This window comes from Dendrobates tinctorius, unplaced genomic scaffold, assembly GCF_039654945.1.
Source record: "Dendrobates tinctorius isolate UK_male_01 unplaced genomic scaffold, ASM3965494v1 ptg000035l, whole genome shotgun sequence".
Lineage (NCBI taxonomy): Eukaryota > Metazoa > Chordata > Amphibia > Anura > Dendrobatidae > Dendrobates > Dendrobates tinctorius.
The window spans coordinates 42,118,670-42,130,542 of record NW_027361703.1 but is presented as its reverse complement, the minus strand read 5'-3'; the positions used below and the strand labels follow the sequence as shown (position 1 = coordinate 42,130,542).

The following is an 11,873-nucleotide window of genomic DNA, read 5'->3' as shown; positions in this document are numbered from 1 at the left end:
TTCTACGATGCATGCAGCACTATTACAGCAGGTAGTAATAGTATATAGACAGTCAATGTGGTCATTCATTTGGGCAGAACATGTAGTCATTTTAACATAAGGACAACGTTTTGATGATTACTGAAGGAGGGACAGATTTTCCCTAAACCTGATCTAAGGTAGTTTTGTGTAAAGTGGTGGTCTGTCATACGACCTGGTATCTTCTTAAGACACACCTGTTGCAGAACTGCTTTCATACACTTCCAGCAATGTACCGTAAGTTATGTAGATGCTACATTACTATTAAAAGGGATGTAAGACTCTTTTATTGGGTACTTCCATGTACAATCAGATGCTGGTTGTGGACTAACATCACATATAGCAGTTTACATTCCTAATGTAGAGATACGATGAAAAGGTGCTTTTCAGATTAGCTACCAGATGAAGGTGTGAAATTCCGGTAACATTTTAATACATGATAAACATATTAAAAATTTACATAGTAATCATGTCAACGTGTACGCCATTGACACACAACTAATTACATTTGGTCACAGAAAAAAAAAATCAGTGACATAAATAAAATTTTCTATATTCTTTACAAAATCATGTATTTTCAGTCATTCATTAACTGGTACATGTAAGGCACGTTAGAATGTATATTTATATAAAATAAATTTTGGAATATTAAAAAACAAAAAACAAACTCATGTCAGTTTGTGCTTCCTAATGGCAGCGTTCAGAACTCCATGGAAAGCTGTGTAGCGAACACCGCATTGCATGACATCTCATGGCACTTTGTGGAGAATGGGTCACTTCACTTGTCCAGTTGTTGCAACAGAAAATACGTGTGTTGAAATGATTGCTTGGCATATGTATTGCTTTACTATAAAATGACATCGCAAATTTAGTATGTTTGCATAATGAATTTAAAAATGGCAATACTTTCTTTCATCAGCATTGTGCAATTACATCGGCCATAAAAAAAAAAAAACCTGTCCCTTCCCACCTGGAACACAGGGCTCATTTGAGGCATAATTTACAGTAAAAACATTTCTCCTTTTCATCTTTTTCTACTGTGCAAGACAAGTGTGTCGAATTAAAAAAAGGCAAAAAGGGCATTTTAAAAAATATAACACTCTGTTCCTTAGGAAGAAAAAAAAGACTTCATTTCCAATGCTTCTTTCTCTCCCGCCAACACAATCAAAGGTCAGTGACTTTATTCTCTAACGCGGCTGCTATTTGCTGTAACCGGATTGCTAACTGCATGCGCTGAGCACAGGGATCTTCTTCTAGGGCGTTTATTATCTGCAACACAGAAAGCAATGGTTAAAGAGAGTCCATTAACCTTCCTAGCCCGGCGTTCTCCAGAATGACATAGTATATAGCCTGGGTTGTAAGAGGGTCATATGCAGTATGCACAGAATTGTGGGGCAAATCACACTTACACCCAATACACACAGTAAAAACACATGGCCTACAGTAAGGTGTGCAAGGCTAGTAGGGTTAGCACAACAATCTTGAAACTATTGAGAAAATTTCCCAGTTATTGCTGCACAGAATTTTCATAAAGTGGAGGGAAAAGAAAAGAATTTCCTGTTGAGATTTGCCTTTTATATAGGCAATAATGTCATAATATATAATGTGACTTGGTACATCATAAATATATTGCATTTATAGTTTTTTTTAAAGTCTTTGTCATCTGTCATTGAAATAATCAAGCACTAAATCCCTAAATGTGTAATCAATCATTTCTGAGAAATTAGACACAAGGAACCTTTATCTGCTTAGTAAAATAATCTATAAAAGTTGATACGAAGCCCTATGACACGCGACACTTACCTCGTCATAATATTTCTTTGTATACTGATAGAGTTGGTGTAGTGCTACTAGAGTGTTCAATGATTCTGTATGTTCCTGGGGAAAATACACCAAAATATTAACCAAATGGAACAAAAGATAAATACATTTACCCAAATAGCCAAGTATAGTATGACCAGCGGCAATACCCAAACTCTTCAGTAATGCATGGGATACTACGGTAAATGAGATGCCTCTCATCAATGGAATAATACTAGTGGGCCGTATCCATTAAAACCAGCACAATCGCATTCCAGCTTTGTTATTAAAAAAAAACAAAAACACAAAATAAAGGGCATTGGGCTCTGGAATATTCTGTGTGTTCAATGGCGTTTGCCGCAGTTTTACATGGCACAGTTTATGTAAGTAAAAGGACCAATACTGCTGTAATGCAGGCAAGGAGATTAATCGCCAACTCTGCTGTCCTGTGAACCAGTACATATTGTGTCACGATTAATGTGGTGGCTCCACTTCAATTTCTTTACTAGTACAGGATGCAGGAATGGCTGCAGGACAGGTTAAATGGGCACTATGGAATACAACATTGGCGCTGAAGAAAAATGGCTGATTTTTCCAGTACTGACAGTTGACACCAGTGTTGCAGCTCCTGGATTTTTCTTGCTGGACAATTTTTTTTAGAAAAACAATCGACCCAAAATACTTCTGCCACAATGATTCCCATAATTCCATTCAGTGCAAAATGCAATGAATGTAAGCAAACTGCTAAAATGCATTACAAATTACACATACCCTTGAAATTTCTGCTAAGTGTGTATTCATGTCCTGGTCACTAACTTGTATCATCTGACGGATTCCTTTGTAATAGCTGTCAGAGTTTGGAGAAAGAAAAAAATTAGCTTTTAGCTATTAAAAACATTAACGGGAACATGTCACCAGGTTTGGCCGATATGAGATATGACCACCACCTTTCAGGTCTGTTATACTTCATTCTATCAGGCTGTATATAAGTCCCCAACCCGACCTGTAAGAGAAGAGAGGTTTCATTATACTCATATGAAGGGCAGTCCAGTGTGTAGGGTGTCGATGTTCTTGGTCCGGCAACTGCCATCTTCTTACGATCGCCATCCTCCTTCTTGCTTTGTGCGGATGACGAGTCCCTATGTCATCCACAGTATCCCCGGCATCACACTCCTGCACAGGCGTTCTCTGCCTTGTTGAGGGCAGAGGAAGTAATGCAGTGCGCATGCTCAGGGAAAGGTCAAAAGCCCCAGCGGATGCACACTTCAGTACTTTACGCTAGTCAGGGCAGAGAAGTACGCCTTGCACAGGAGAGTAATGCCACAGAGACTGTGTGGATAGCGCAGGGACGCGTCACCCACACAAAGCAAGGAGGATGGCGATCATGAGAAAAGGGGAGGCACAGGATCAAGAGTGACACCCCTCGGACCGGAGCTGCCCCCCAGGTGAGTATAATGGAAGCTCTTTTTCTTCTCTTACAGGTTGGGTTGGTGTGTTATATACACAGCATTACAGAATGCTGTATATCAGGCCTGAAAGGTGGTGGCCATATCGCATATCGGACAAACCTGGTGACAAATTTGCTTTAACCATGTAAAATCCTGCAGACCTTGTAGACATCAGAGATCTGATTTTTTACTGGAGATCTACTTTAATTAAGTATCATTTCTTTTCAATAAAATTTTATGATAAGATAACTCAAGGAAAGTGCAGTATAAAATTCACCTAAAAATCATAATTATCCACCCATGGAAAATATATATAGAAGACAACTCGGACAAATAAGATAAAACAAACAAAAAAACCAAGGAAAATGTCCAATAATTAAAATTTCTTTATTTTATTATTTAACAGACAAATGTATACATTATATATAATTAAAATAAATTAATAAGGGGAGGCCAATGCCAAAATGAAGGCACAGCCTGGGGACAGCTGTAAATACTTAGTAAAATGCACCCACAATAATAACATACAAAATCAAGTGAAAACAAAAATATAATTAATGTATAATATAATTAATGTATAATATAATTAATGTATAATATATATATATATATATAAACAAATATATCAAGTGCAAAACTACAGATGATAAGTGCAAGCAAGAAAGAACTGTGTAAAAAATAAAAATAAAATAAAAATAGAAATAAAAATAGACATACACTGAAAAAGATTAATTAATAATAAATATATTACCACAAATAAAGTGCAATGTGATATGAAATAGTGAATAAAAAACGTGTACAAAAAATCCCTGTATAAATATATATATATATATATATATATATATATATATATATATATACACATATATTTGAAACCAAGTGCTGGGATAATTTATAATAAATAATAAACTGCCGCACATAAAGTGCAATGTGCCGCGGTGATGTAGTAAATCAGCGCTTATAATATAAATAAATAATAAAAGAATGTGAGCACAGTGTAGATACCTTTCAGCTGCTTCTGTCCCCAGGATGTGCCAGCCCCGACGCGCGTTTCGGCGTACCTTCGTCAGGTACGAAGGTACGCCGAAACGCGCGTCGGGGCTGGCACATCCTGGGGACAGAAGCAGCTGAAAGGTATCTACACTGTGCTCACATTCTTTTATTATTTATTTATATTATAAGCGCTGATTTACTACATCACCGCGGCACATTGCACTTTATGTGCGGCAGTTTATTTATTATTTATTATAAATTATCCCAGCACTTGGTTTCAAATATATGTGTATATATATATATATATATATATATATATATATATATATATATATATATATTTATACAGGGATTTTTTGTACACGTTTTTTATTCACTATTTCATATCACATTGCACTTTATTTGTGGTAATATATTTATTATTAATTAATCTTTTTCAGTGTATGTCTATTTTTATTTCTATTTTTATTTTATTTTTATTTTTTACACAGCTCTTTCTTGCTTGCACTTATCATCTGTAGTTTTGCACTTGATATATTTGTTTATATATATATATATATATATATATATATATATTATACATTAATTATATTTTTGTTTTCACTTGATTTTGTATGTTATTATTGTGGGTGCATTTTACTAAGTATTTACAGCTGTCCCCAGGCTGTGCCTTCATTTTGGCATTGGCCTCCCCTTATTAATTTATTTTATTTATATATATAATGTATACATTTGTCTGTTAAATAATAAAATAAAGAAATTTTAATTATTGGACATTTTCCTCGGTTTTTTCGTTTGTTTTATAATAAAATTTTATGGTCAAGTTTGGCCATGTGCCCTCCTGTGCGCTGAGCTGTCAGGCAATGTCTAATTACTTGGAAAGTTTTGCATGCCATTTAATTAAAACCTAAAACTGTAGGTTTTAGCTAAGGGTTTTCAAAGATATTTTTTATTTCTCCCTAAGCTTTTCCTCAGTAATGTAGGCAATACCTGTAACATACTTATAAGAAAAATGTTGACCCTGTCTGACATTATACGTGCTTCCAATAAACGCTGTGACATCACTCGGGTGACATTACGTATACGGCCCACATGGACTTCAGCTGAACCGCACTGCCCAACAATATGTGACCTATCAATGCTGACTAATATATGGGCAGTGTGGAAGTTCTAGGGTCATGCATGAATGATTTCACATTCCTTGCACTTTTAGCAGTACGGACGAAGTTGAATCGTGCATGCACGATCCCCGATGTCAATTCTGCTCTGTCTCACGTTGGGTTGAGGGGGATCTGGTATGAAAGGGTGAGGATAGTAATTCTGAAAAAGGTAGACAGTGGCAAGCAGAAGGCAACTCGATAAGGAAGACATTGTCTGAATTGGAATCACAATCTCGTATATCAGCAAAAAAAGTTGCAGATCCTCACAGACCATTTGTAGCGGCTACGGCAATTTGGAGGTTTTAGATTTTGACATGGATCTCAGAAAACACCTTTAGGCTGTGTGCACACGTAGCGATTTTTAAGCGTTTTTGCCGCGATTTTCGGCGCGAAAAAGCTTAAAAATCGTGTACAGAACGCCTCCCATGCATTCCTATGGTATTCCGCACATGCTGTGCTAATGCTGCGCTTTTTTCCGCGGCGGAATCGCATCGCGGAAAAAATCGCAGCATGCTCATTCTTTTGTGCGGAATCGCAAAGAATTGCCGCGATTCCGCACCCATAGGAATGCATGAGAATCGTTTACTTCCCGCATGTGGCTATGCCCACCATGCGGGAAGTTAAGCGTCTCATGTGCGGTTGGTACCCACGGTGTGGAGGAGAGGAGACTGTCCTCCAGGCCCTGGGTACCATATCCCTGTAAAAAAAAGAATAAAAAATAAAAAATCGGGGTATATTTACCTTCTGGTGTCCCGCGCTGCATTCCCGGCCTAGCATTCCCAGTAATGCCTTGCGGCAAGGCCCTGTAGTGACGTGGTCTTGCGAGATCGCTATAGCAACGCGAGACTACGTCATCACAGGTCTCACAAGGCATTACTGGGAACGCTGAGGCCCGGGAATGCAGCGCGGGACGCTGGAAGGTAAATATACCCCGATTTTTTTATTTTTTTTACCATTTTAACATTCTATCTTTTACTATTGAGGCCGCATAGGCTGCCTCAATAGTAAAAACCTGGTCACACTTGTCAAACACTATGTTTGACGAGTGTGACCAACCTGTCAATCACTTTCCAAGCGATGCTTCAAATCGCTTGGAAAGTGCTTGAATAACGCACGCGAAAATCGCGGCAAAATCGCGATCATAATCGCGGTAAAATCGCGGTGAAATCACACGGAAAAAACCGTGCGATTTCTGGGAAGGAGTCCGGTTTTTAGTGAGCGTTTTAAAACGCTACGTGTGCACATAGCCTTAAAAATGTATTGTTAAGTTGTGTCTGTAGCGGCACACAACTCTCTAGTCTCTCACTTCATTGTTGCTGGGGGGCAGTAACTCTTAATTGAGTATCAATTCGGGTTCAGGAGCTTTGTCATACTGTTGAGCTTATGCTACTGTGAGACATTAAGTCTTTTCTGAAATTTACACTGTTATCACTATATTTACATATAGAAATAACAGGACCTATGAAAAAGCACAAGGAGAGAGCAGCATTTAGGAGAACTGATTTGAAAACTGCCAAAGCCTGATGATTTTCCAGGACTGATAACAGCTCTGTCAGGTTCTGAGAGAGAGGTAAGCAGCTAACTACTGTATAGAAATCAATGGGTTAGAGAGAGCCAGCTGGGATCTTAGGAGTCAACACCTTGGCATGGAATGTTACTACTGTGTATTCTTTCCAGATGCTGGTGGATGATAACCTTGAAACAAAGCTGTACACTATGTAAATGAAGACAGATTGCAGGAGAACAGCAGCAAATAGAAAAGCAAGTCAATTGCAAATTTGCTTATTTTTATGTCTAACTATACCAATTTCATAACATGAGAATATTTCTTTAAGATGTACTTTAAATTTCAAGAATTAATTAAGCATTAAACAATGTAAGAACTTACTCTTCCACCATTTTCTTGTATGTTGAAATCTCCTTTGCATAGAGCAATTTGTTGCTGGGGGATTCCTGCAGACGTGAAAATTAGAGAGTATAAATCACTTCTGTATGTCTAAGGCCGAGGTCACACTTGCGAGAAACTTGGACGAGTCTCGCATCTCAACACCCGGCACTCGGGACTGGAGTGTGCGGCTGCATGTATTTCGATGCAGCTGAGCGCTCCGGTCCGAGTGCCGGCGGAAGTGCCGGCGGAAGTGCCGGGTATTGAGATGTGAGACTCGTCCAAGTTTCTCGCAAGTGTGACCCTGGCCTAACACACACATACAAACAGTACCCCATTGATGCAGCAAACACCTTGTCATGGCAATCCTCACAGTTTAATGCCATGAATTTGCCATAGCTTCATTTAAAATCTTTCATCTTGCAAAGTTCTAATTATAAATATCAGTTACATTTTGTCAATCCAGTCTACTCCTGTAAAACACCTAATTTCGCCAGGGAACATGTAATATTACATAGTGACCATTCAGACAAATGATTGTCCATGGAATACAAAAGTGAGTTCAGAACAGCAGACCCTCATGAAAAGCAGCTCTCAAATCAGGCTCAGAGAGAAGGGTCCCAAATGGAATATATAAACAAGGGGTATATAAACATGTCTTCATAAGCAAAACCCTTTAAGACAACATGTATATATTATATGAGATAAAATGGCATGCTTATGGTTAACAAAGGCTATTAAATTAACATTCTTTTATTTTTTGCACTGGTAGCTCTACTTGTGGTAATACAAGCTTTACAGTTGTATGTAAAACTCACTCCTACAAATGTCTAAGTTTACGCTATATACAAACACAGAATATCTAAAAAGAAAAGCTATCGTATAACTTTGGAAAACAAATTTAGGAATGAGAGTGTTGTCTGAGCAGATCTTTTTATATGTGCAAACTGTCAGCTCTGCACAGGCAATGCCTAGACGAGCTGTCATCTATAGCATGCGCTGCATGGTCCCGTCACTGACGCTGAGGCTTCCCAACAGAACACGGATACTACTTGCACTCACACCAAACATGACATGCCTTTGCTGATTTTATAAACCAGAGAGATGAAGGAATTGGATCCAGATGATAGACATCAATGAGTCGGTTCACTTACTCTGCTTAGCTTGTGCTCCGTCCTGCTGCAAGCATCCATAAATGTCTGTGCAATGACTGACAAAGAAGCATCGACTACTTGGTGTACATGGACATCAAAGATGAAGTGAGGGTTCTTCAGTATGTTAACCCAAAACCGTAGTGATAAACTGCAAGGAACAATTCCATCATTAACAGCTGTCTGGGGTATTTTTTATTTTAGAATATATTTTTCAGAGAAACGTGGGTATATCTGACAGATACATGGAGTGCATGTGCTGATCATTTGTGACATGTCATCAAAGTAAGATCACTACTACAGCAGCCAGTCACTGGGCTCAGCAGTCTCATGATCTCGGCATGAACGATGAGCTTACGGATTGAGGGTCATAGGGTGTCGGATTTAGGTCACTTATTCAGCCATGTCAACAAAGACAGATAAGGGCAACCAAATAGCGGCAATGGAGTGGTAATCGGTAAGTGAGGTTGATTTTAAAACTAGTAACATACCAGGACAGTTCATTTCATTCTGGTGCCTAAAATGCAGTTTTGTAAGGTGATTGTCATACTAAAGTTCTCGTACTCCACAGCTTATAAAAATTACTCCTGCATGTTATTGAAGCAATACATGAAGGAAGAGTCTCCAGCGTAATGATAGTATTTTTTTTCAAACAAAAATTTTATTATACATAGTTAAAAATAATATAAAAAATGGCCATGAGTAAGACCATCTAGGTCGAAACGTGTTGGTTTAAGACCACTAGGGACCCCATCTGCCTGCTCTTTTTTCATTTTGTCCATGTTTTCTATTAATTTTAACTATGTATATAACATTTTTGTTTAAAAAAAAAAAATACTTTCATTACGCTGGAGACTCTTCCTTCATGTATTGCTTCAGTCATCGCCTTGATCCAGGCGGCTCTGTGCGTGACAGAATTCTGGATTACTACTGAGACTGGTGAGCTGGCTTTTTTTTTCCCCTTCCCATATGTATTGCATGTTATTGAGTCATGCTGGAAGGGTAGCAAAAATCACTTCCCCTTTTCTGCCATAGCTTAATGCTCTGCAACCATTGGGCAAAACTGCACAACAAAATTTCTTCACTGCCCGTCTTGGCATGCACACTACACAAGGCTGGTTTTACACTTACTGCTATTTTTGCGGTACGTTTTTGCTGGCCGTGTCCCCGCAATTTTTACAGTCAGCCGCAATAACGGGCGCAAAAAAGCTTGTGGATCGACGTTTTTTTTATTTTTCCAATACTTCTGAAATAGTATTGGGAAAAAAATGGCGTTCCGCAAAATCGGAAGTCGCGGTGTGCCGCAAAAACAAACTTCTGTTTGTTTTTGTGGCCCCATTGATTTACATTGGGGACCATGTACGTACGCAATATAAAGGATTGAGCAAGCTCGATCTTTTATCACGGCCGCAAATACGGCCCTCACGGCCGTATGGCACACAGTGAACCGTGGAATTTTTGCGGCCCGATTTTGCGGGCCCATAGAAAGCTATTGGGGCCCAAAAACACGGTAAATATAAAAGCAGCCTAATACTGGTAAAACAGAAAGCTCCCTGGTTCCTTCTACATGTGTAAAATGTGAAGAAAACAAGAATGCAGTGAATTGGAAATCTCTAATATTTCTTGCGCAATAGAACATAGATCACATATCAGAAGTAGAAAGTTAGACATTTTCCACTTCATCTGAAAAAAGTAACTAATTTAGAAACTGGTCGTAGCAACACATCTCAAAAAAAGATGGGACATGATTAACAAAAGGTTGGAAAAGTAAGTGGTGCTAATGAAAAACAGCTGGAGGGTCAATCTTCAAGTCACATAACGATGTATAAAAAGAGCGTGCTAGAGAGGCAAAGTCTCCCAAAAGCAAAGATGGTAACAGGTTCACCAATCTACGAAAAATGGTCTAAAAATTGTAGAACAATTTCAGAAAAATTTTCCTCAATGTAAAATTACCATGTCTTCGAATCTTTTGATATTATGTAATGTAGATGGTAGGTTATTCAGAGTTTCTTGAAAAAGCCATGTACACAAAGAACAAGGCAAATATTAGTTACTCGTGATCTATGGGCACTCAGTCGGCACAGCACTAAAAACAAGCATAATTAAGTAGTGTTATTCGAGCATGCTCATGTCCTAATCAAGTATTTTCTGTGTGCTCAAAAAAAATGCTTGTGTCACCACAGCTGCATGTTTTGGGTTGCCTGTTAGGCAATCTCTGCATGTGCTGCTGCTGTTGAAAAGCCGCGAGACATGCAGGTGTGGGGACTCAAACATTTTTCGAGCATGCCCATGTCACTCGGTTAGCACACGAGCATGCTTGGATAACACCTTATCCGATCATGCTCACTCATCACTACTAGCTATGACGACAGCCTGTTGAAGACCTCTGTACCAGTCATCACAGAGCTCTGCTCAAACCCAGTCTGGGCTTCAGAGGAGACCGTGATTTTTTTAACTATATACAGTAATACTGTGGTATTGCTGTATATAGCATAAGCAATAAGATGACTGCAGCTCCTAGTCAGCTAACAGGGTTAACAAATACAGTAAAAAGTAGAAAAAAAAAGTGTAAAAAAAATTCTGAAAAAAAAATAGCAAAAAGTTCAAAAATTACCATCAATTCCCCGATTAAAAATAATAAAAAAAATACACATATGGTATCGCCACATCCAGGCAAATCTGATCTTTTAAGATATAAAAATAATCCAATTAGTAAACAGTACAAAATTGAATATACCAATATGGCTGTTTTTGTCGCAAAATGCTGTAAGAAGCGATCATAATGTCATATCTATCTCAAAATAGTGCCAATAAAAATGTTGACCCGCCCAACAAAAAATAAAACCTCTCAAAGATCAATAAATTAAAAAAAAAAAAAATAAAAAAAAAAATACATTACAGATCACAGAAAATGACACCATTTTTTTTTGCTACACAAATGTCTGAATTTTTTTTCACCACTAAACTAATAAAAAAAATCTGACAAGTTTGGTATTGTTATAATCGTACTGATGAGGAGAACCTTGATGCCAGGTCATTTTTACCACACAAAATACACTGTAAAAACAATTCCCAAAAACAGTATCAGAATTGCGTTTTTTCTCAATTTCACTGCACTTGGAATTTTTCCCCGTTTTCAACTACATCATCTTGTAAAATTTGAAGTATAACTTGTCCCACAAAAAACTAATCCTCACATGTCTATGTGGACAGAAAAATAAATAAAAAAAAGTTGTGGCTCTTGGAAGAAGGAGAGCTAAATACAAAAACTGAAATTGATCATGTTGGGGAGGGATTAAAATGGACTGAAGCAAAATGGAAAACCGTTCTGTGGTCAGATGAATCATAGCTTGAAATTCCTTTATGGGAATCATAGACCGTGTCTTGCGGACTCAACAAGCTGGATGGTCCCTCTCCT

The 11,873-nt window shown here is 38.0% G+C and overlaps 1 protein-coding gene across 2 annotated transcripts in view; it reads right to left on the bottom strand.

Moving 5' to 3' along the window:
• Positions 1-282: 282 nt before the first annotated feature.
• Positions 283-11,873, bottom strand: part of PLXNB2 (plexin B2) — a 295,006-nt gene continuing 283,415 nt past the window's right edge. For both annotated transcript variants that reach the window (XM_073573427.1, XM_073573428.1), the window contains 5 exons: positions 8,459-8,606; positions 7,308-7,372; positions 2,590-2,665; positions 1,822-1,896; positions 283-1,287 (listed from right to left, as the gene is read on the bottom strand). In XM_073573427.1, coding sequence (XP_073429528.1) covers positions 1,183-1,287; positions 1,822-1,896; positions 2,590-2,665; positions 7,308-7,372; positions 8,459-8,606 — 469 coding nt within the window. In that variant the 3' untranslated portion in view covers positions 283-1,182. The remainder of the gene's footprint in view (positions 1,288-1,821; positions 1,897-2,589; positions 2,666-7,307; positions 7,373-8,458; positions 8,607-11,873) is intronic.